The following is a 23,493-nucleotide window of genomic DNA, read 5'->3' on the forward strand; positions in this document are numbered from 1 at the left end:
AATCCCCCTACCCCCCAATTCCCCGCAACCGCAACATCCCCCCCCGCCGCCCGCGCCCCAACCGCAACATTTCCCTCCCCACCCCGCACCCCATCCCCCGCCCCATCCGCCCCATTCCCCTCCATCCCCCCAGCTACCGCCCTCACCATCCCCTCCACACCCACCACCTTCACCTCCACATCCACCACCTTCCCCAGTAACATCCTCACCCTCGAATTTGTCTCGGCCATGCTCTTATCAAGGGCGGCCAGCCGGTTCTTCACCCACTCCATCTCCATCTCCCTCTCCCTCTTCTCCCTCTCCCCCTTCTCCCCCTCCCTCTCCCTCTCCTCGTTCCTCTCCTTCTTCTCCTTCTTCATCCCCTCCTCCAACTCCTCCCTCTTCCTCTTCTCCTTCGCCAACTCCTTCTCCAAATTTGAAATTGCGGCCGTTCACCGCCAGGGGCAGGAGAGACGACGCTGGAGGCGGCCGCGGCAGGGTCTGCGCTGGAGATGGTTGCAGCGGGGTCGGCAGCGGCAGTGGCAGCAGCACTGAGTTGGTCCTGGGAGGCCCCGGCGGCAAAGCCAGCGAGGGCAGAGCACTGCCCGGGACCCCCCTTTTTGCGGACGGGAGAAGCAGACCGGGAACCACGGAACTGAGGAGGAGGAAGGCCGGTGCCGTCACTGGGGTGGGCTTTGGAAGAGGGTGCCGCAAACGAGCCAGTGCTCAGAGGCGGAGGAGCAGAGCTGCGGCCGCGGGCGTCCTCGGCGTGCTTTGGCGGTGTGTGAGCCGGGGATGGCGGTTGCGGGTTTGGAGTGAGAGGGAGTTGAGGTGGTTGGAGGGGGTGTGCGCGCTCACCAGAATCGGGGGTGGCGGCGGCGGCGGAAGAGGTTGATTGGGTGGTGGTGGGAGGAACGGTGGTGTTGGCAGAGTCTATTAATGTTAGCTGCTAGTGACTCTCTAAAAGTGTCGAGAAAAGGGGGAAAACTTACCAGACATCATGTAATTTTTTTTTAAAAAAAAAGCAGGCCAAAGAAGTCTTGGTGTTAGTTTTTAAAGCATTTTGACAGGGGAATGGGAAACTTATCTTGCCAGAGTCGCCCTCGGATTCTTCAGCGAGGGAAGGAGTCAATGAGTGATGAAGTGAACGAAAGAAAACGATTACTTACCTGTTGTAAGGAAGGAGCGAAAGGCAGAAAAGGTCAGTTACAATCGGTACCGACAAGAAAGTCCGTTACAGGCAGCACCTACCTCACGGAGAAAGATAACCCGCATTGTACAGTACACGATGGAAAAAAAAAAGCCATATGAAGTCTATTTCCCACCTTATACTACCTGGTTCCCCTTCTCAATACGTACAGCTACCGTGCCTCATCCCACCAGCTACTCTCCTCCGTACTCATCCTCATCCTCCTCCACCCCAACAACCGCCAGCTCCGTCTCAACCAAAGCCCTAAACTCCCCCCTCCCCATCCCCGCCGCCCGCGCCAACCGATACAAGCTCTTCACACTCGCCCCAATATGCTGCCTCACAGCCGTATCATGCCTCCCCTCCCTCTCCACCTTGTCCTCCAGCACCTCCACTGCCGCCGACCGCCCACTCGCACTGGACGCCGCCGACCGCGGTCTCGGCTGCTCAATCAGCGCGTCCCTCTCCCTCCCTGCCCGCTCCACCTCCCCAATACCATTCCCATTCCCGTTCCCCAGCACCGCAAGGCTCGCAAACTCCCGCTCGTGCTGTGCTCCTAGACTCGACTCCACCTCTCCATTCGCGCCCGCCTCGTCGGGATCATGTGCGTCGAGTGCGGGCTGCACACCAGCGTATTGCGCGAAATAGGCGTCCTCGGCGCTGCCATCGACTTGGGTACTACCATTGCCTGGTACCCGGCGCACGCTTGCTGGAGCAGGAGATCTGTTGTCCGGCCCTGGTGTCGCAGCGGGGGTAGCATCGTATTGAGCCCAGTACGCTGCATCATCATCTTCATCCCCATTATCCTGAACCGGCTCCGCCACCGTCGGAATCCCCACCACCGCCTCCCGGTCCACCTTCCCCGCCGTAAACGCCTGCTCCGCCGCCTCCAACCCCCCAAACCACTCCCTCTCACCCTCCCCCGAGTTTTTTAACACTCCCACCTCCCCAATCCTCCACCCATCCACCGGACCCTCCGAATCACCCACACAGTACACGCAGCGCACCCACAGTCCGAGCCCAACAATCTCAATCCGCGCCCACATCGTCTCCGCATCCACGCGTCGATACCGCACCGCTACGTCCCGTTCATCCTCCCAATCAACATCCACCTCTATCTCCCCGCTCACAGGGTGCGGTTCAAACTTATCCCCGTGCGCGAGCTCGATCAGCTTATCCCCCGTGTCGTCGCTGGCGTAGGTGAGGAGGGGGAGCCATGGCTGCGTTGGTGCTGCGAGGAGCTTGACGCGCTGTCGGAGGATGGGGGAGAGGTGTGGGAGGACGGGGGGTGGGGGGTGAGGAAGTTGGCCGGTTGGGAGGGCGGAGAGGAGGGGCTGGAGGATGGTTGTGGGCTGGGGGGGTTGGAGGGGGAGTGGGATGGCGGATGGCATCGTTATGTGTGGTGCGCTGAGCACGGAGAGTCGTTGGAAGTTGAGAAGGTACGCTAATGGGGTAGGTCTTTTGTTTGAGAGTATAGTTATAGTTGAATTCGTGGTGCGTTTTCGTAGAGTTGGATCGGCTTCAGTTGGCTTGTGATCGTCCTAGGTTCGTCTGGAATTTTCTCTTCCCCCTTTGTCTTTCTCTTCGTGTCTCAGATTCTTCTCTTCTCTCGTCAAACCCGTCAACAAAGAAGACAAATCAGGAGATATCGTTAGTCGGACAAAGATAAGTCTACACGGAGCACAAGCGTCCCAAGTTGCTCCATCCATTCTCCCTCCCTTCACCCGAAGGATAAACGAAAACCAGGCTGAACTTCAGCCTTGTTGGTCCCTGTCAGGTGACGTAATGTCGGCGCGGTGATTCGTGGGTGCGTGGTTGCAGGGGTGGGTGCGGAATGGATGAGCGGAAGTGCATGTTGGTCCGTGCGTTTTCTTGGCTGCGCCGGCGCCGAGGGAGAGCGGCAATGGACGGGAAGGGGCGGCAGCCAGGCCAGGACAGGACAGGATTATAGTATTTTAATCGAATTATATATGGTTGTTATAGACTACCCTCACTCTCATAATTGATGCACTTATAGGAGAGATTCTACTTTCAGATCTAGAATTCCAGAATTAATGTCCATTAGACAGACACAATGTATTACAATGTAAACCAACCATCCAAACACCTAAACCCGATCCTCAACCCTCACCGGCTCCCTCATCGGATTAACCGTCTCCTCATCCTCATTCCTAACCTCATAATCCGCTCCGCTCCTCACCCTCTCCTCCTTCGCCCCCCTATCCCCCATCTCCCACCCCTCCTCCTTATCCCTCACCTCTTTCCTCCTCCGCGACCTCGCACAAAAAACCATCACCAAACCCCCAAACACCACCACAAACCCGGCCGCCCCAAGCCCAAGTCCCAACTCCAACGCCGTCGTCCCCTTCTTCTTCTTCTTCCCACCCTCCCCATCCCCATCCTTCCCTTTTTCTTCCTCCTCTTTCCGCCCTTTATCCAACCCCTCCACAAACGCAGGACAAAACACCGGTCCCACCCCACAAACCTCACACCACTCCCCCACCCCCTTCCCAATCGCCCCCATCTCCTTCTCAAACTCCGAGAAGCGCATATCCATCTTACTCCTCCCCCGTCCAAAAAGCGGGTACCCCACCAACCTCGCCCCCTCCGCCGTGCCATTCCGATAAAGGAATCTAACCCACAGATCCTCCTTCCCCGGTCTCCCAGCCTCGGGGTCGGTATAGGAGAAGACTTCGAAAACCATCATACTCCCCGGCTCCACCACGCCTTTAAACCGTGCATCCTGCTCTGCAAGCCCGGAGATGGAGGAGAAGCCCACGAATGGGGCGGAGGAACTGAAGAGCAGATTCAGCGCCCCCGGCCGCTCGGAGGTTGTCGTGCGGGTTAAGAGGTAGAGAACGCGCTCTGCGAATGTGCGGCCGGCTATGGGTTTCAGAATAGCGTCTTGCTCGCCATCTCCCTCCTCCCCCTCACCCGTGCCTCTCTGCACACCGTGAACCCCCCAAAACCTTTTCCCAGCCAACGCTCTCAACCTCGCCAGCGCCGACGCAGGCAGCGTCTCAGCAACAGTGGAGTTATGCAGCGTAGCGTACGCAGCGTAGTCGTACAGCGCGGGGGCATTATGGTACGTCACCATCATCTCCGGAACCACCCCCCCAAACACACTTGGGATCATAGACGCGAAAAACGGCGCGCTTGCTTCGGTAGTGTCGATATACACACTGCTGTTGATCTGCGCCGCAGTAGAGGCAGCGTGCAGAGCGCACCGGTCAGACCCAGCGATCCAGATGTTATTCCAATCCCTCCCCCCCGCCGTCTCAACCCTCCCGTACTGATACCCCCCCAACGGCGCCTCCCACCCCCCACCCCCGCCTTCGGACTCCCCCCCACCATCGCCGGTGCATCAACAGGAGGATACAAGCCCTGCAAAAACGCCCACGCACTCGCGACAACCGGTTGCTCCGGCGCCGACAGGACCTGGACTCTCTGGTTATCGATGTAGTTTTTGTGGAATCCGTGGAGGGGGACGAAAGAGGTGTTGTACGCGGAGGGACCGGTGAGGTAGCGGCGGCGCAGGAGGGAGCCGGAGGAGTGGGCTTGGTGGGCGCCGAGGGGGGTGAGGGTGGAGTGGGGGTGGGTGAGGAGGGGGCGGCGCTCGCCGTGGTGGGTGAGGATTAGGGAGGTCCAGGTTGTGAGGGGGGGGCGGTGGAGGGGGGGGGGGATTGGTGGGAGAGGGAGAGGAGGAGGAATATGATTAGGGTTATGAGGGATGCCATTTTGGTGGTTGTTTGAGCGAGTGTCTGTGGTGATGATGGGAATGGTGATAGGAAACTGTGGTGGGAAGTAGGTGAGAGAGAGGAAGGGAGGACAACGAAAGGCCATAAATGGGGAACGACTAGACGAAATGAGAATCACAGACCAGACCTCAATAATCGTAACATACCTTTCCAAAAATAGGCCATGTTGTGATAGCTTCACGCGATTGTTAGTAAAAACTAACAATCGCGTGAAGCTATCTCTACGCCAGCGACGTTACTAAGTAGTAGTTAGAGGCATATTCTCGTGCCACCCCTCTTATGCCTAATATCAGTCGAGTACTAAATCTCGCTAGGATAGAGTTCTAGAGTTTGTAATAGGAGAAGTATGAAGATCTGTAGAGGCCATCTCTTACCTATATTAGTAACTTACCGGTCTACTGTTATATCTAGTTTCTAAAGGATCGCGATGAGGTGTCGCTAGGGGTGAGGAGGATGGTAGAGTAGATAGATGGAGCTAGAGGAGGTAGAGCGGGACAAAGAGGTGTGACTGATGGGCGATGGGGAACGCGGGCCTAGTGGTAGTTGTAGAGACAAGGTGCCTAAAGCTGCGTGTTTATGTGGTTTGTGGTTTGTAGTTTGTATGGTTGGATGATTGTATGATTGTATGGTTGGATGGTTAGATGATTGTATGATTGTATGGTTGGATGGTCGTATGATTGTATGGTTGGATGGTTGTATGATTGTATGGTTGTATGGTTGGATGGTTGTATGGTTGTATGGCTGTATGGTTGTATAACTAGTTATAACTTAGCCTTTTACTAGTTTTCTATTTAACGAAGCATATAGCTCTATGGCTAGAGACAAGTGTGTTTATAAGACACTAAAATTAAGAGGCTTTTAAAAGCCTATTTTAGTAACCTAAAACGAAGTGTCTAGCTTTGTAGCTAGCAACGTTAGTGCACATAACATGTGATTAGGTTTAATTATCATGCAATTAAGTATTTCCTATATGATTCATCCGCCCTTGCACTACTTTCTTTGCGTTACATCTAAAACTACACAACTAGTCGTGACCTTTGCAAAAATACAAGAGGCACAATCATTATCACCTTAGCAGCAGTTTTCGCTCAATTACTCTGCTACAAACATGGCAAAACACAGCTGGAAAGAGCATTTTAGTCGCCAAGAGGAGACAGCGGCGCTACAACCTTGTACAGATGACGAGCAACTACCCAGATACTCGGAAAGCAAGAATCAGGAGAATGTCTATGGGACTATGGGCCAGTCTCCTAGTAACGTAGAGAAGTCGAAGGTCAACCAAAGGACCGAGGCCGAGAAGTGGGAGGTTGACATAGTTGAGAAGTGGAACTCCGAGACCGAAGCTGAGAAGGAAAAAAGGCGACGATTGTACAGCGGTCTCCAAAATCGACTTAACACGGCATCAAACGAGTCACTAGAGAAACTTCTAAAGTCAGACCTAATAGAGCTTCTTGACACAGTACGAGAAGATGCTTTAACGCCCCGAGGGCCAAATCTCGCGGAGGAACTCGACATAGCGCGAGGCAAATCTTTTACTACGCCGTCTATTAAGGCACAGAATATGCCTTTTGAGAAACTTTCCAAACTAGGCCTTATGGAGTTGCTTCGCGTAGCACGAGCCACTCCTTACTATAGGATTCCTAAATCAGTGTTTATGAAGGTTCCCAACTCGGATCTCGTGAACTTACTTCGCGAGGCACGAAGTGAGGATTTGAAGAAGTATAGAGTAGCCGACTATAAGGATCGAGTCTCACGCCATGTGGAAAAAGAGAAGTCTGACAAAGTTGAGGGGCAGGTGAAAGCAATGAAGACAGACTTCGTTGAGGGAAGATGCGTAGGCTCCGGGAATGTCACCCCAGAAAGTGATATCGCCACAGGCAGTTGCACAGACTCGAGCAGCACGGCAGACAGCACCACCCAAGTCGACAACAAAAATGAGCCTCTCAGACAGGCTACGATCCAAGCAAGACTGGAGACAGACACTGCAATTGAAAAAACTCGTGATCTACACCATTTGTTGATCCGGTTGGAAACGGACATGGAGCAGCAGAAGAAGACTTTCGGGATTCAGGACTTCGACAATGTTAGGGTGAAGGCGGTAGAGGTAGGCCGAGATCTTGATGATTCAATATTGAGGGTGCGAGAGATGATCTCATTATTGTAGGGTCGATTGTTACTTGATTTGTCATGGAGCGCGTGTCCTCATTGCCAGGTTTGAAGGTCGAAAAGGAAAGGCAATATCAGTGCAATGCGGGCTCACTGCTGTATGTATCGCGTTAGTTTATTATCGGTGCGTTTATTTTATGAGAGGTTATCGTTAGGTTATTCGTTATAATGCTAGGTTGCAATTGACAGTTCGCAGCTATTATCCGAGTAACATAAGCGGCATGGTTTGTGACAGGTGCATGAGTTCACTAGGTGTCCATATATTTCACGAGAATATATCATTCGAACTCGTCATAATGACTGAATCACATTCGTGGTTAGTAGCAGAGTAATATAATCATGGCCCCCAACACCCAAGCCAGCAAACAGCCCACCCAGTCATACATCATAGCCAACCCCCTTTCAGGGTCAAAACAAGCAAATGGGTATGGCGCCTCCCAAATATCACTCCTCTCACTTCCTGATAATCTTCAGCAACGGCGCAATCCGATTCCTCTTACTCAGCCCAACCCTATACGGCACCTTCCCACTCTGTAGAGGACTATGCGGTGTGCATGGCTTGCTCGGTGTCTGCAATTCCTTCGTCTGTTTCGGGGGTGGCGTTGACTGGGGCGGTGCAGGAATGTTGGGTTTCGTGGGATGGTTGCGACTTGGTGCGGGGGCTGTGCCGACATCACCAGAATCTTCATCTTCATCCTCATCGCTCGCTGCTATTTCCTTCGATTTGGATTTTGATTGGGTTTTTAGAGATTTATTTCCCACAGGCTTCTGTGGGGCTTCAATCTCATCGTCGTCCATGTCAGAATTTTCGATTATTGGCGCCGATTTCTCCGCAGGAGCCTTTGAAGGTCGTCCCCGGCGCTTATCGGGCACAACCTTGTCAATCTCAACAATTTCATAGTGTGAATCTGTTCCAGACTTGGGCGTATCGGGGAGGGCATGTGGTGCTTTGCTCTTCTTTTTTGGCTTTTCTGTTTCCTCCGCCTGATGCTGTGCTGATTCGTTTGAAGGGCCGATCTCATCAGCCGAAGGTTCCTCTACGACCTCCTTCGCCTTGGTAATTTTACTCCTTTTTCTCTTCATAGGCAACCCCTTCGCAAACTCTTCGTTTGCAACGATATCTGCTTTGGCGCTCATGCTCTTCGATCTCCTGGCACTGAGACGCGGTTGGTACATTTCTGTTATTTGGCCAAAATCCTGCGAGCTTTGAAGATCTGCATCGTGCGCTTTCCGCTTTGTGGGCGGATTGACGGCGATCGTAGTGTCGACAGCTGTAATTTCTTTATCATTCAGAGGCTCAATCGACACAGTATGAGAGGCACGAATGGGAGAAATTTGGTGTTGCGGCTGCGAAAGTGAGAGTTCATCGACAGAAACTTCCCTATCGGAATAGCCCATAGACTTGTGACGAGACAGTTTCAGCATATTCGGCTTACTTGCCGAGGATGAAAGCCCAGTCTTTGACCTCTTGACCTTCCTACCCGAATTGACGACAGGAGATGATGAAAGTGGAAAGGTTGCTTCTGTTGAGTTTATTGCGGAAGAAACGGCCGAACGGTCTGGGCGAGGAGTCTGGTTTGGAACCGTGCTGGATGCATCTGTGAGTTTTAATGCTCTGGCTGGTTCCATCATATCTGGCAGTGAGTAGATGTGGTTGTTATCGCTAGAGGCCGCCCCATAGTGCATATACTCCTTATTTTGGCTACTTGTTAACATATTTACCATAAACGTCGTAGTAATACCTCTATCAAATGAAGGTAGCTCGGAAGACTCATGACCAAGATTATTGTCTGGGATGGCTAAGGCATCCTGTGAAGTATCCCGAGGGCTGTTTGGAACAGTTCCTGTTGGCGTTTTGTGGGCCGTGAGATCTGAACCCACCTTGTCGGAATTTGTTGCTTTCACGATTGAGACTTGCTCGGCAGAGCCATCGCCGATGCCGACATCATTTGAAACATGTTCGTAGTCATAAGTTAATTGAGCTCGAAGTTCTTGGCTGATACTACGAGGAACTTGAACGCTGCTTGGTTCCGTGCTGGCCTTCTCGATTTCATAACGGAGTTGCTGTGACAAGGACGTTGGGAAGGCGCTAAGCCGTGGCAGCTGTGGCTCCTCATCTACGGCTACGCTCGCATTGTAGAGAGTCTCGTCGTTGGCAGACTGGACTCGTTTATTCCGCTTAGGTTTTGGCAGCATGGCAAACGGTTCTCCTTCACCCCCTTGCCTAGTTTTCCTCTTTTTATTTTCGACGGCCGTTTCGCTGTCATCCTTTGTTCTTCGTCGTGGCTCCACGTACGGTGACGAACTTGGCACTTGGTTGCCCATTGTCTTCGTCCCCCTCAATTTTCCATAAGTTATTAACCCACTGCTTCCGGTCTCTGTGCCCACATTATTTATTTCTGAGGGCCTGGCGGATGGAATGCTCCGCAGAAGCTCCAACTCGTCCGTTCTCTCAGCCGTTGTTTTCTCAAGCCGCGTATTCCTCAGAACCGCAGCTGTAGCACCCGGACCACTGCTGCCTGGGAAGTCCCACTCATCCCTTACTCTTTCTTCTCCGCCTCTGTTCTCGTGTTGAAGCTCTTTGGATTGGTCGGGGCTTGTAACTTGTGTCGTCCCTTCCCATGCCTTCATACTTTTCGAGCGCTTTGCCTTCCTATTTGAGGTAGTCGGCTCCGAAATAGAGGCAAACGACGAGCCATACATTGTTTTGCTCCGTTTGAGCTTCTTGACACTTTCCTGGGATACTGAAGAAGACATTCTTTGGTTTATGATTCTTTCGTCAAGCCCTGGCGGACGTGGGGAGAGTTGTGGTGTCGACTCGTTTGTGGATGTGATGTCAAGAACACCGCAATAATCACTGCGGATTCGTTCAAAGAGTACAGAATCTGTATGGGTTGTCAGTGCGACTGGGTACTGGCATCAGGGAGCATTGGAGGCAAACCTGTCGAGCCTGTTCCTAGCCGTAGGGCTGGCTCCAAAACCGATGGCGGGGTGGCTTCTGTTACAGTGCCATTGGGGAGTGCGACTGGGGCGACTGGCCTGTCTTTTTGAGGGGAACTCTCGACACTTATTGACGAGCAATCATCGTCTGAGTCAGCAATGACTCGACGCGATTCCATCGTATTTCATTGGAATGTATGTTTATGTGCACATTGAGTTATGCGACAGACGCGTCAATGCAAGGGTGGTACGCGTGGTCACATGATGTGAATATTAAATTGTGGGAGGGAAGGACGCACAGACATATAAATTATACTCCTCTCAAAAGTCTTGACTGACGATGGACAATGTATAGCTCAGGCTTTATATCAGCAATTTAAAGTTATAGAATGTATCACTTTAGTTCTATTTGTGAGCACTGAGTGACTTAACGCTGTTACTTGAACTATAGTTCCTACGAACATTATTGCTATGTATAGCCCCTCCTTATACTTTTGGCGTCGGGAGTTTCACACATTTCGATATCACATCCTCTCACTGAACCAAATTTATTTTTAGTTGAGGCTATAAACCAGGACTTGTGGAGAAGACTTTCGGTTTCCTGGGCGGTATGCGATGTACTGGTGGGCTGCTTCTTTCCTTTTCTGAACAGCGTTTTCTCTGGGGCGCTGTAGTATGGATGCACCTTTCCTCTCTTCAACGTCATCTCCTTGGGACTCCTGTAGATCCACTTGCCCGGCAACAGTTTGTTCCTCCCTTATTTGGCCACACTGAGCCATCCTCCTCTTATTTGTTACTGGCTTGATAGCACAGCCCTACCAACTCGGAGAATTGTAGGAAGAGAAGTCCGATGTCGAGATGTTTGAGAGCTGTTTTGCCCAAGGCAGTCATCGAAATCTGTCTGCGTCGAAGCATCCTCTTGGTTATTATTTGATTGCCTTGGAGGAAGCTCGGCTGGAACTGCAACATTAAGCGTTGGCAGACGGCCTGTGATTGCTGTTGAACCACGTCTGATGCCCCAAGCAAGTGTCGATCTCGCTGGCCGAGATGCAGGAGCCGCATCAAGTTCAGGAATGACTCCAGCAGCCGAGACAGGTTTTATCCAGTCATTATCTTTTTGTCTGTCCGTGGTATTCGCTTCCATGGTTTCATCCGCTGGAAGATACAGACAGCATATGACGCGGACAACATCTCTCATGGTGATTCTCATGTTTGAACCGGGTTAGTACGTTGAAGATGGAAGACTTTGGTCGAGTGCACTCAATGAGCTCAATGCCGAATACCAAGCGGGTTGTTTTAGGCACTTCATTTTTCCGTCGCCTCTTGCCTCCGGCTCGAGGATGCCTGGCCACCAGTCCTGTAATGATGTACGGTTACGCTCGCGCTACATCCCACTGAGCCAAAAAGACTACAATATTCCGGCTCGCCCGGAATACGCGTAACACGCTATATATACTGTAACGGTCGGTCATCACCACCCCGTTACAAGTCCCCAGGCAAGATACATTGATTGGTAGGCTTGCACTTGCAAACCTGGATTGACAGGCGCTGTTCTACTATGATAACCGCCAGTCTCCAGGCAAGATGCATCAGTTGACAGGCGCTGTTCTACTTCGATAACCGCCACTCTCCAGGCAAAATGAATTGGTTGCTGTGTGAGCTGCTCCAGACTGCCTTTGACAGGCGCTATTGTTTGCAGGTTGTCGGTGAGATCTCATTTCAACAATGCTCCTTTATCCATCCAAACAAAGTGAACTGCGCCGCAATTCCATCCCAATGGCATAAAGGATAGTGTCTCTCACTGACACATCTAAACAATGGGACACAAAGCACTCAATGAGTGGCATTGGATCCATTGGGTCACGCAGCGCTGCATATTCATTGTGCTAAATTGATAACAAGGCTCCGAAATAATTGAATTCAAAACAGGTGGCGAGATGATCAGAGGTGAAAGGACATGTTTGTAGATATAAGGTCGACCTTTCTCCCGAGAAAACACACTCACAGGAATCAAGCCAGCCCACACAGAGATCAACAGAAAAGGGCAGAGAGAGAAGTGCAAGAATTACTACTGTGTTTTGCTAACATTTCCACAGGCTTACCCAGATACCTGTGCGAGGAGAAGAACTGTTAGAACTGCGTTCCTAGTAGTACGCTGCACATGCGTACCCTGTATACCAACTGTATATATATGGGGGCTTCGCCCCCTGTCGTTTCTCCAATATGTGTTCGACAAGAAACATATTGGGGTGAGAGATGGCGTTGGCTTTAGCACTCGCCTGTGAGTTTCCCCCACTGTGACCCATACGCTGACGAAATACAGGGAGTACCACAAAGGACACTTGATTCCCAATTCAGACCCCCGGAGCGAACAGTCAGCCATCTCTAAGTTGCCATCAAAAGCAAATTGGGATATAAAATTGCTCAATCCGGTCAGTGCTCCCCCCTCGCTTGAAAGCTAACACATGGCAGACATTGGGAATAATAAACCCTGCGGGACGCTAGGGGATCGGTGGATCTCTGTCACCCCTCAAGCAGGGTCCAGCTAACTTCCCAATTGACGGATGAAAGGGCCATGTAAGTCTGTAACCCCCATCTGCAAACATAACGTTGGCGCAGCAATAGGTTTTTACTTACGGATTCTCACATGATTACATCCTGCCTGGACTTGCGGTTTTCCAGGCGGGTCATATAGAGAAAGGGAAGCCTGCGCATTCGGTCAATTGGAGAAGGATGAAGGGCAACAAGGGCTGCTGCTAAGGCTTTCGGTTCTTGTGTGGTTGGAGTTTGGTGCTCAGAAGGCATTTCTTTATTGACGGCGACTCTTATTCGGGACTCGGACATGAGCGGCCCTTTCTTTTTCTTTGGGAGGGCAGTGCCCAGGTGCCCAGAGCCATTTTCTTTAGTACAAGCAGCAATGGTCTGGAGCTCGGACATGAGCAGCCTTTATTTTCTCGCCGAGGGGATAAGCTGGTTCCCTTTCATCAGAAGCCAGATAGTATGATATACACACTCACTCTTCATGTAAGATAAAGAACAATTCACATTTCAACAGTCTTCAGATGACTTTTCTCGCCCGTGATTCGCTTGTTTTGACGCGTCGTTCGATGCTAGAATATACCAGAAAATCCAAAACATTAGCACATGGCAAATTTTGGCTCGTTGCTAGGCGTTGCTAGGCGTTTCGACATTCCGTTGCTAGGCCACTTCGAGACGTGATAAGGGTTGCCAATTTTGGAATCGCAAAAAGAGACGAAACAATCCAGGCCAAGCTAGGCTCTCCCCTTGAAACACCTTTTTCGAATTAGTCCCCTGTACATTGTAAAACAATAAATACTGTTTGGTCTCCTCCTTCTCTGCCCTCACTGTGGTGGATAAATATTAAAGTTGATATATTAACTGCGGCGGTTATAGCCACTAAGTCACGTCGCAAACGAATAACACGTCTCCCCCCCAATATCCCACACACAACCCGCCATTGTTTCTGCCATTCTGTCAAAGAAGAAAGCGCTCACCACTCTATCTGCTCGACGCGACTCTTCCAATTACATCGGGTAACCAAAGGGATACTCTTCCCTTCTGAGGTCCTTCTCACACCGTGGACAAGATGGCGCTTCAAGCTGCCTACCAGCAGTACTTGGCGACGCCAAACTCCAGCTTTCTGGCTGAGAATGCCTCGCTCCACTACATTACGACGCTCACGACCTTCCACGGCCCAGCCGAGATCATCAAGCACCTGAACACCCAATCGAAAAAGATCAAGAAGAAGTCTGAGAAGATCATTGACGTTGTTGATGGATCAAGCTCTCTGGCTGTTGAGACCGAGTTGACTCTTGAATTCCTCACTGGAGGAGGAGGATACCTTCCCGGGATTGACGACAACTTCCTCGCCGATCGCGAGGTCACATTTCTAGTTGTATGTTACTCGATTGATTCCACTGGGTTGCTGTATGATATGTGTGCTAATAAACTTGGCTGTCTAGATCCACATTGTCTCCTTCGATGCGGATGGCAAAATAACTCAAATCCGACTGAACTGGGACCAAGGCTCGCTCCTGAAGTTGATTGACGTGATCGGAAAGACTGGACGAAACTGGCCTATACGCGATGGCAAGGACCAGGTCAAGCTGATCCAATCCAGCGTTGTTGCAGCCGCGAAGCCTGAGGCGCCATCAGCTGCTCCGTATCAGAAGGAGGGCGAGGTCCTCCGCCGGTCCCGCGAAAACTCCACGAACGTTACTCGCGACCCGCATTCGTCATTAGCCCTGTTTGCGCCCCGCGAGGCGGATGAGGAGCCAGAGCTATTGCCAACAGTGATTGCCCCACGCTCATCTGCGAAGCCCCCACCACGCGACTACCATGATCTATTTGTTGGTCAAGATTCAGAGAACTCGGATGCGCCAGCGAACGAGAATCGCTCGGAGTCTCCATTTAAGCACTCGGCTGTAGGCGCCATTGCGCCCAAAGCCGGAGCCGGAAAGAACTACAAGCCATCAAGAATCTTCGACAATGGTGATGACGACGAGGAGGATAACTCAGCTGCGTCAGCGAGGGATAGCCGCCCGGAATCCTCCCACAGGCACTCTGCTATCGGCGCCATTGCCCCAAAGATTGGAGCGGGAAAGAACTACCACCCCTCGAGGATCTTTGAGACCGATGAGAATACCCCTATCAAGCAATCGACCGGACACAAGTCTACTATCAGCCTCACCAAGCCGAACCCCAAGAAATATAATCACTTTGACATTGGTTCGGGAGTTGCATCTGACGATACCACAACCGCAGCAAAGCCAAATGAGACCCAACAGCTTAAGAACAGGCACGGATCGTCATGGGGTTTCGATGACTTCAACACACCTGCAAAGTCCGTTCCAACAAAGGGGCTCGCAATCCGGGCACAGGATGCTGTGCACTGGGGCAACGAAGACGATGAGGTTCCAGACTCCCCAATCCGCAAGCCAAAGCTGGATCAGCCACGCAAAGATGCGAAGACCCACTTCGAGTTCCAGGATGACGGAATCCCAGAGGGCCAGCCTAGACTGATCGGTCGTCCTCGTGGGGCAGGCTCCAACAACGGCCTAGGCCTGTATAAGAACAACTTGTACACTGAGGATGGCGCATCGCCGGAAGTCAGCAACAAGCGCGAAGTCGGCAACCTGGCCAACGTGAAGGATCGCAGCAAGGACTTCGACCCGCACTTCACCATGACTGACGAAAACACACCCATAAAGACACAGGGCCAACGCCCTCTCGGTAACATTGCAAACGTTAAGGACCGCCACAAGGACTTCGATCCTCATTTCGCGATGACCGATGACTCCCCTGCCCCCAAGAACTCTGCGGGTCACCAGAAGGAGAACATCCCCATCACCGCTGCATCTTCAATCCGCCCCAAGCCTAGCGCGTTGAGCGAAGAGATCACGCCTTTGGGTTCGCGCGGTGGTCAACAGAAGCAAAAGGGCATAGTTATCGGTGGTGACGGCATGGGCGGCAAGAAGGGTGCAGGCCGCAGCTGGGGTTTCGGAGACGACTCGGATGGCGAGCAGGAGGGAGGCATTAACGGCGCCGGCACCGCATTCAGCAAGGGTGTTGCGCCGAAGAAGGCCGGCTCGGCGGGACAGACTGGAGGCGGCGACTTCTGGGACTTTTAAGCAGCTGGGTGGTGATACGGGTGTTTAGCGGGATATCAGTGACTGTAGGAAGGAGCACGAGACGGAGATTATGATATTTTATGAGCCTACGGCTGCTTTGTTTTTTTCTTTTGTGGCTATGAAATGGTTGGGTGGGTTGGCACGGTGTTCCCGATGCCACTGCGTTTAGTACGGAGGGGACGAAGTGAAGGGTTATGGGAATGCTGTGTATGAGACTCGCTTCAGATTGTTCTCTTCGTGTGTGTGCTCGTTGCTCGATTCGTTGTTTGGCCTCTCGGGGTATTGAGGATGGGAAACATTGTCCGAGGACGTTAGACAGGAGGAGCCGATATGTGTGTCGATAGAGTAGTGAAAAATTGAGATTATTGAGAATTAATCTTTGACAGTTTATGCTGCCCAAAAGACTGGAGAGTGACTGCGCAATCTCACAGTGTACAGCAACTATACCGCCCAAAAGACCGAAGAGTGACTGTGCGCAATGGCACGGTATACAGCAACTAAGAATCATCATTGCTCTCGGTCACTCAGGGCCGTGTTTTCCAAGTTAGTTACTAATTTTATATCGACTGGGGGATGGTGTATTGTACGGAGGCTGCTGGTAACTGATGTTGCCAAAAGGTCCGATGGGCAGGCTTTCGGGCGGCACGAACATTGTGCTACCATAAACTGGGCCGCTGCTGATGGACAAAAAGCGTGAGCGCACACACGTTGGTGCTATTGTGTTTCGGTGGTATCACAAGTGTGCAAAGAGTTCTCGGTTGCTTGGTTGTAGTCGTATTCTGTGGATTCTTTTCTCTTCTTACAAGCTCCTAGTGTACCATATCGTACATAACGCTATCATACAGCGACCTCCCAAACGCCATAAAAATTCCCATCTATACACCGTCTATTTGTTCTTGCTCAGCTTGTACGAAAATCGCTTCCTCGTCCTATTGCCACAGTTAGTCCAGGTCTTCAGTTCATTCAGTCCTCTCTCAGTGTCTTCATCCAGCTGCCAACATCCAGCCCATCCATCTGCATGCGCCACTCTCATTCCACTGAAGTAAGAGGAAACTTACGTGCTAAATTCACCCAGCTTATGTCCCACCATATCCTCCGTGATCGTGACATCGTGGTACACCTTTCCATTATGCACCTGGAACTTCAGCCCCACGAAGTTCGGCAGGATCGTCGCCGAGCGCTGCTGCGTCCTGATGGGGACCACCTTCTCGCCCTGTGCATAGCGCACGATTGGAAGTCTGGCTTGTTAGTCTTGGTCCGCATTGGGAGGTCGCTGTGGGAGGCTTACGGAACGATATGTGGTCCTGCGAGCGTGAGAGTTAGTGAGGGTTCAATTGGGGTGAGCGGATGGGATGACGAAGAGCATACCTTTCCAGACTGACCGCGCCAGCAGAACTCGTGTCGGGAGCATGGTTGCCAGTGGTGATTGACTCGAGAGTTGGATGAGGTCGTCGCAAAGGAGCCGTCTCGCGATAAATTTCGGAAGGGGTGGGAAGATTGACAAGGATTATCCGCGCTAGTGTTCGGAGGTCGCGTTTCCCCAGATTTAGACGCTTTCAGGCAGAGAGAGCTCTTGGGAATTGATACAACTTTTTTACATTTCGTCTCCGAATTCCTCCAACAAATAGTATTGAGGATTGTGCTGGCGTGGAATTTGAAGAGTTATTTTGTCCATGGAGATTTGAAGCAAAATTTGCGCAGTGGGCATTGAGTGCCTGCGACTAGGCAGGCAGCAGGATGTCTGAACTTGGAGGTAATATTTCTCCTTTGCTCCAGAGATTCCAGTGAACAAACCTAACATCATGGCAGATGCCGATACCATACGAATTTTGGTTGCAACGGACAGCCATGTTGGCTACGAGGAAAGAGATCCGATTCGCAAGGATGACAGCTGGAAGAGCTTCCATGAAGTTTTGACCCTTGCGAAGACACAAGATGTTCGCACCACCTTCGGTCACAGAGAGTCATAAGCTGATAAGTGCAGGTCGACATGGTTCTTCTCGCGGGCGATCTTTTCCACGACAACAAGCCCTCCAGAAAGGCAATGTACCAAGTCATGCGTTCTCTTCGAATGACCTGCCTGGGCGATAAACCATGCGAGCTCGAGATGCTGAGCGATGCAAACGAAGTCTTTGATGGGGCATTTAATCACGTCAACTACGAAGATCCCGATATCAACGTCGCTATACCGGTCTTTTCTATACATGGAAACCACGACGATCCGTCTGGAGATGGACACTTTTGCTCCCTCGACCTTCTGCAAGTCTCGGGGCTTCTGAACTACTTTGGGAAGACGCCAGAGTCGGATAATATTGCTATAAAACCGGTTCTACTGCAAAAAGGGCAAACGAAACTGGCATTATATGGCATGAGTAATGTCAGGGATGAGCGACTATTCAGGACTTTCAGAGACGGGAAAGTGACATTCTTTAAGCCTGGGGTGCAACAGGATGATTGGTTCAACATCATGGCAGTCCATCAGAACCACCATGCTCACAGCGAAACGGGATATCTGCCGGAAAACTTCTTGCCTGAATTTATGGACCTGGTTGTTTGGGGGCACGAGCATGAATGCCTCATTGACCCTAAATATAACCCGGAAACATCATTCCATGTCATGCAGCCCGGATCTTCAGTTGCTACATCCCTGGTTCCAGGAGAAGCTGTACCAAAGCATGTGGCAATCTTGAACGTAACTGGCCGAGAATTCACCGTCGAAAAGCACCGCATCAAAACAGTACGGCCGTTCATTACGAAAGAGATAGTTCTCGCTGATGACCGGCGTTTCAAAGGCCTGGACAAGAAGAAGGAAAACAAGCAGGAGCTCACGCGGCGACTAATGGAGGTTGTCGAAGACCTAATTGAAGAAACAAAACGTGACTGGCTGGAAATCCAAGACGGAGACAGCGACGAGCCAATCGAGGTCCCCCTTCCCCTCGTCCGCCTCAAAGTTGAATGCACGGCTCCCGAGGGCGGGCGTTACGATTGCGAAAACCCACAGCGCTTTTCCAACCGCTTTGTAGGCAAGGTTGCCAACGTGAATGATGTGATCCAGTTCTGGCGACGCAAGAGCAGGAGAGGCGCGAACAGCAAGAAAGATGGCGCGGCTGACATGCCTGAGGAGTCCGTCATAGCTAACCTCTCCATCGATAATATCAAGGTCAGCAAGCTCGTTCGAGAGTTTCTCAACGCGCAGAGCCTCAAAATCCTCCCTCAGGCGCCTTTCGGCGACGCTGTCAGCCAGTTTGTGGACAAGGATGATAAGCATGCCATGCAAGTCTTTGTGGACCAGTCTCTGGAGGGGCAGGTGCAAACACTGCTTTCCCTCGAGGACGACGAAGAGGATCTTGACTCTGCCATGGCACGCTACGCTGCCCAGATTGACAAACAGTTCCATGAAGGGACGCTTGCGCGTCGCGGCCGCTCATCCAGGAAGCTCAAGCCGAGGCCGAACAATTGGGATTCGGATATGGACGGCGAGTGGGAGGACCAGCCTGGCGCCTGGGAGAAGGGTGATGAGGATAATACCCCAGCGCCTGCCGCAGCTGCACCAGCGAGGCAGAGAGGAAGGGTCGCGAGCCCAATTGTGGAGGATGACGATGACCCATTCAATACCCCAGCCCCTGCACCTGCTCCCGCAAAGCGAGCCCCAGCTAAGCGTGCCGCACCCGCTGCTCGCAAACCAGCAGCGCCGAAGAAGACGCCTGCGCCTAAGAAGGCACCTGCGAAGTCGAAGGTAAACACAGGGATGTTCGTCGAGGATGATGACGATGAAGATATAGTCATGCTCGACGAACCGCCAGTTCCGAAAAGCCAGCCAAAGAGGGCTGCATCGACGAGAGCGAAACCTTCGACACAGTCGCAGCTGAATTTTAGCCAAATGGGAAGCCAGGTTGGTGGGAGGGGAAAGGGGAAGGCAAAGGCAGAGTTGAGTGATGATGAGATTAGTGATGATGATGATGCTTTCGAGCCGGTTACTAGCACGCGGTCGTCAAGGAGGAGATAGAGACGACTTAACGAATTTATGGGGGGCGTTTAGTGGGATCAGGGAAGCTGATAGGAAATCTGGCTACAAAGGCGTTGATAGGGCTCATAGCAATCAATACCCGAATTTTATTCGAAGATGTCGTATATCCGTATGGAACCACTAAGTGTCTCTGCTCTCTAGGCCTCATTGTGATATCTAAAAGCCCAACGTCCATCGTTAGGGCCCAATCCGATGACTTCTTGCGATAGAGCCTATCGGGCGCGGAGTCACTAGTTATTTATCCTTAGACTCGTCTTCAAAGGAACCGGCTTCCCGTTCACATCCCGAGGTTCGAAGTCCAGCGCAAGGTATCCAGTCTCCGGGACATCCTGACCACACTTCTCAGTGACCCAGTTCTCAAACATATCCATTCCAGCAATTGCTCCGCCAGCCGTCCAGAACTTCCCATCAACAGCCCACTGCTGCGATGACCAGTTCACTTCCGGTTTCAGCCTTTGCCAGATACTGATGGTTCGTAGTCGCAGTTTTTCCATCAAGAACACCAACTATGGCGGCAACCATTCTACCACTGCATGTTGTGAACAGGCCCTGGAGTCCATCCACTCGATCCCGAATGAAGTTTGCAAAGACGTCCGGTACGTTGAGGAATAAATCGGCGTACGGCTCGCCGATGAGGAGGTAATCGAGCTTGGGACATGTCGCACAGGTGGTGGTTGGCTTAATTGTGCAATTTGCCGTTCCGGTGATCCCATCCATGGTGTCCCCGATATAATGGAATTGAATATCAAGGCCACGGTTGGCGAATTCTAGTGGCTCTCCGATATGTTCCTGGTTTTTCTTCAGGTACGTGATTGAGGAAGACGAGAGAATATCAACTGGTCCAACGACGTCTAGGACTTGGAAAGGGATCAAAAGAATCCCGAACTGGATGGGTGCCATCTTGGATAAATCGGAATCGAAAGGGGGCCCCCTTAAAGTAAATGTTCTTCGTCTGTGAAGTGAGCTATAAAGACAAAGGGTAGCATATGAGTTGTTATAGGAATGTGAGCACGGGCGCCACGGAGGATCTCTGATGTTGCAAGTGATAAATCGCGGGTCCTAGACCGCGAATCGCAGAGGAGAATTACTGTCAAATCGCGGGTCGCGGGTTGTGGGTCGAGCCAGCCCGGAAGAAACTCAACTTCTCTTGAGTATCGAGCTTATTAACAGGCTATAATATGATAATTATAGCCCCGAGCGATTGAGAGCCTTCATTTTACTCATAGTTGTTATTATCGCTGGCTGTCATCACGGATCCTAAATCGCGGATCGCGGAGGAAACCTACTATCAAATCGCGGGTCGCGGGTTCTGAATCGATCGTCACTGGCGGCGCGGAAGAAACTCAACTTCTCCAAGTACCTAGCTCATTGATAGGCTATAATATGATAAATATAACCCTGGGTGATTGAGAGCCTTCATTTTAGTCATAGTTACTATAATTGATAGCGGTCATCACGGTCCCTCTTAGGACTTTTGGCATCATAAGGAGATTTAATCGAAGAATGTAACACCAGTGCCCACAAGATACCAAGTAGTCGTGATCCCCAAAACCATATATATATATAGGTTCTAACGGATACACGTCTCCAGCCCCATGGTCGTGCCATCCACTGGTGGCGTCAATCAGTCGTGTTGGATCGAGTGACCTGACAAGATTGGTGAGGCCAAATTCAGGATACCCATCAATCAATTTCCCCAGCCTTCGTTATAAATAACCTAAGAATTGCTCAGTAATTATCGGAACAAATAACCACTGCGCCAAAGTTGAGTAGGAGCTGCTGTCCGGACCAAGACGATGGAACATTGAAAGAGGTGGAGAACCACAAATATATCGTGTTACTGCCTAGGATTCCGCAAAGGCACTCTCGAGGCAAGAAGGGATTAAGACTTCCTGAGCCAACTCTTGACCAAATGGAGGGCTATTGAGGGAATTTAAGCTGGCAGCATCTTGATATTTCCAGATTCCATTCAGGTTTTGCCATTCAGCGCGCTCAAGCTGAGGTCGAGGATATTCGGGCCAAGGGTTTGTGCCAACCTTGAAGTTCCAGTCCGTTGTCAACGGTGGTTCCTTCACAGCATACGAAGCGGCTCGGTTGATATTGGGCTTTTGATAATCCCCTGAGAGACTGCGCGCCAGGACAGCATCTGCCAACAGCGGCAAAAGAAGGCCGGCTTTGAAATGCATCTTGCCAGTAGCAAGTATAAGAAAATAATAGTAACTTCAAAACACAGGGGCGTGAATCTTGTTGGAGCGACAGAGGCAGTAAGAAGTGGGAAGAAGAAAAATTCTTGGGCGTTCAGGACCGACCTTTTAAGAAGGTTAGCTCTCACTTGAGTCCGCAATAAATGTCTGTCATCTCTCGCAGCAAGCAGCCAAGGCTAGCTACCTCACCGACATGGCGAGTGATACCAACTCACCAGGATGATATTGCAGATCACAAAATGAGAGAGGCAGGCCGGAGTGCTCGGAAGTATGGCGAGTCCCGGACACGCGGTAGCCGTCTTCCTTCAAACCTCTGTCTTAGGAGGACGCGGGCTAAGACAGGGCTCCCCACTCTGCGGGATCCTCCAGAGACACTTTATCCCACCAACCCACAGTCAAAGCTTTGCATCGAAATACATGCGAAGTTGGTTTCTAGCTCGGTAGCGCTACCCGACAAGGTGGAACCAGAGAGTCTAACGTTATACTGAATCTGCAGTCAAAGGGAAGACCTTCGGGGACCAAATTTCTGCAATTTGGCCTCCAAGAAACCAACTTTTGACCCCGCACTCTCTCACATTACAGCTTCAATGCAGCTCCAACAGTGATGGCGCAACGTTGTACGACTATCCATGAGCGAATGCGGGGTCGCCAACATTGGTCACCCTCGAAGGATTCGGGATCAGCAACTATTGCCAGTGGCATCTGGGGTTGCCCCTCATTCCCCAGGTACCCGGCTATATCATTTCTGCAGGAATTGTAAAAGCAGAAAGATCGCCGTGGCAGTTCGTATACCTGTGCGGAGGTATATTCACAAATGCAGGTATTCCTTCCGGATCGTCCAGTGCAAGTAGGAGCTATATGTTATTTAGACTCGTAGTGTTCGGCCCTATCATTAGATGTCAAGCCATATATACGGCCTAGATTACTTTTAGAGCAGGCGCCGACGGCGAGAAATTAAGCGAGAAATTCGAATGCCGCCTCGGAGATAGCCCGGAAAGAGCCTCTCACATGGCCGTTCACCTACAAATGCAATAGTTGATGATTTGTTCAATGCACAACCTTATTTATTGACTGGCACCATGGATAACAGCCCAAGCAAGCCCAGGAAGACCGAACGTGTGTGCAAGACTTGCCGCGGCCTGAAAGTTAGATGCCTGCCTTCTTCAGACGGCGGAAATATTTGCCAGAAATGCCAGAGGTCAGGTGCATGATGTGTGTTCGAGGAGCTAAAATAGTGGAAGAAATGGAAGGCGCCCGATGACCCCACTACTGTCGAAGCCCTAGAGGCAAAGCTATCAGATTTGGCTAAGCAGCTAGAGGCGAGCAACGCCCAGCTCCAGTCCCTTCAAGGGTCGACTTGTGAGAATCTCAGTCCGGATAATCCGAGTCTAAGCAGCTATGATGCGCCAATCGCATCAAGTTCCTCGAGTACCCAGATAGCGGATCAGGACGAGCACGTTATTGGGATGTGGTATTCTTACCACAGACACTGCCAATGGGTACATATTGAAGTACCGGAAAATGTGTGAATACTCCCCACGTTGTGATACCCAAAGAGGCGACAACTGAGTCACTGAGG

At 51.4% G+C, this 23,493-nt stretch overlaps 12 protein-coding genes across 12 annotated transcripts; 4 read left to right on the forward strand and 8 right to left on the reverse strand.

The window, feature by feature from the left end:
- Positions 1–191: 191 nt before the first annotated feature.
- On the reverse strand, positions 192–1,271 carry VC83_08663 (uncharacterized protein). Its single transcript, XM_024472209.1, has 2 exons — positions 972–1,271; positions 192–912 (listed from the first exon to the last, which is right to left on the reverse strand). The coding sequence occupies exons 1-2, from the start codon at positions 979–981 to the stop codon at positions 356–358; spliced, it is 567 nt and encodes a 188-aa protein (XP_024320203.1). The 5' UTR covers positions 982–1,271; the 3' UTR covers positions 192–355.
- A 10-nt stretch (positions 1,272–1,281) lies between these two features.
- VC83_08664 (uncharacterized protein) lies at positions 1,282–2,974 on the reverse strand. The gene has a single exon (XM_024472210.1). It carries the CDS (start codon positions 2,557–2,559, stop codon positions 1,363–1,365), a length of 1,197 nt encoding a protein of 398 aa, XP_024320206.1. The 5' UTR covers positions 2,560–2,974; the 3' UTR covers positions 1,282–1,362.
- Positions 2,975–3,275: 301 nt separating this feature from the next.
- On the reverse strand, positions 3,276–5,150 carry VC83_08665 (uncharacterized protein; the record flags this gene model as incomplete). The annotated part of the gene is made up of 3 exons (XM_024472211.1): positions 5,073–5,150; positions 4,496–5,024; positions 3,276–4,445 (listed from the first exon to the last, which is right to left on the reverse strand). Exons 2-3 carry the CDS (start codon positions 5,009–5,011, stop codon positions 3,276–3,278), a joined length of 1,686 nt encoding a protein of 561 aa, XP_024320205.1. The 5' UTR covers positions 5,012–5,024; positions 5,073–5,150.
- A 655-nt stretch (positions 5,151–5,805) lies between these two features.
- VC83_08666 (uncharacterized protein) lies at positions 5,806–7,288 on the forward strand. The gene has a single exon (XM_024472212.1). It carries the CDS (start codon positions 6,035–6,037, stop codon positions 7,088–7,090), a length of 1,056 nt encoding a protein of 351 aa, XP_024320208.1. The 5' UTR covers positions 5,806–6,034; the 3' UTR covers positions 7,091–7,288.
- A 6-nt stretch (positions 7,289–7,294) lies between these two features.
- VC83_08667 (uncharacterized protein) lies at positions 7,295–10,378 on the reverse strand. The gene is made up of 2 exons (XM_024472213.1): positions 10,034–10,378; positions 7,295–9,977 (listed from the first exon to the last, which is right to left on the reverse strand). Exons 1-2 carry the CDS (start codon positions 10,209–10,211, stop codon positions 7,546–7,548), a joined length of 2,610 nt encoding a protein of 869 aa, XP_024320207.1. The 5' UTR covers positions 10,212–10,378; the 3' UTR covers positions 7,295–7,545.
- On the reverse strand, positions 10,354–11,230 carry VC83_08668 (uncharacterized protein; the record flags this gene model as incomplete). Its single annotated transcript, XM_024472214.1, has 2 exons — positions 10,354–10,361; positions 10,852–11,230. The coding sequence occupies 2 exons, from the start codon at positions 11,228–11,230 to the stop codon at positions 10,354–10,356; spliced, it is 387 nt and encodes a 128-aa protein (XP_024320200.1).
- A 2,093-nt stretch (positions 11,231–13,323) lies between these two features.
- VC83_08669 (uncharacterized protein) lies at positions 13,324–16,054 on the forward strand. The gene is made up of 2 exons (XM_024472215.1): positions 13,324–13,948; positions 14,016–16,054. Exons 1-2 carry the CDS (start codon positions 13,640–13,642, stop codon positions 15,681–15,683), a joined length of 1,977 nt encoding a protein of 658 aa, XP_024320189.1. The 5' UTR covers positions 13,324–13,639; the 3' UTR covers positions 15,684–16,054.
- RSM19 (mitochondrial ribosomal small subunit component) lies at positions 16,055–17,126 on the reverse strand. Its single transcript, XM_024472216.1, has 4 exons — positions 17,052–17,126; positions 16,972–16,987; positions 16,742–16,921; positions 16,055–16,612 (listed from the first exon to the last, which is right to left on the reverse strand). Exons 1-4 carry the CDS (start codon positions 17,092–17,094, stop codon positions 16,570–16,572), a joined length of 282 nt encoding a protein of 93 aa, XP_024320154.1. The 5' UTR covers positions 17,095–17,126; the 3' UTR covers positions 16,055–16,569.
- Positions 17,127–20,992, forward strand: MRE11 (meiotic recombination). The gene is made up of 3 exons (XM_024472217.1): positions 17,127–17,436; positions 17,493–17,620; positions 17,668–20,992. The coding sequence occupies exons 1-3, from the start codon at positions 17,421–17,423 to the stop codon at positions 19,687–19,689; spliced, it is 2,166 nt and encodes a 721-aa protein (XP_024320155.1). The 5' UTR covers positions 17,127–17,420; the 3' UTR covers positions 19,690–20,992.
- Positions 19,848–20,610, reverse strand: VC83_08672 (uncharacterized protein; the record flags this gene model as incomplete). The annotated part of the gene is made up of 3 exons (XM_024472218.1): positions 19,848–19,922; positions 19,977–20,175; positions 20,255–20,610. 3 exons carry the CDS (start codon positions 20,608–20,610, stop codon positions 19,848–19,850), a joined length of 630 nt encoding a protein of 209 aa, XP_024320152.1.
- A 562-nt stretch (positions 20,993–21,554) lies between the features above and the next one.
- On the reverse strand, positions 21,555–21,896 carry VC83_08673 (uncharacterized protein; the record flags this gene model as incomplete). The annotated part of the gene is made up of 1 exon (XM_024472219.1): positions 21,555–21,896. One exon carries the CDS (start codon positions 21,894–21,896, stop codon positions 21,555–21,557), a length of 342 nt encoding a protein of 113 aa, XP_024320153.1.
- Positions 21,897–22,993: 1,097 nt separating this feature from the next.
- On the forward strand, positions 22,994–23,443 carry VC83_08674 (uncharacterized protein; the record flags this gene model as incomplete). The annotated part of the gene is made up of 2 exons (XM_024472220.1): positions 22,994–23,059; positions 23,156–23,443. The coding sequence occupies 2 exons, from the start codon at positions 22,994–22,996 to the stop codon at positions 23,441–23,443; spliced, it is 354 nt and encodes a 117-aa protein (XP_024320158.1).
- Positions 23,444–23,493: the final 50 nt, after the last annotated feature.

Source organism: Pseudogymnoascus destructans (assembly GCF_001641265.1).
Source record: "Pseudogymnoascus destructans isolate 20631-21 unplaced genomic scaffold scaffold_29, whole genome shotgun sequence".
Classification (NCBI taxonomy): Eukaryota; Fungi; Ascomycota; class Leotiomycetes; order Thelebolales; family Thelebolaceae; genus Pseudogymnoascus; species Pseudogymnoascus destructans.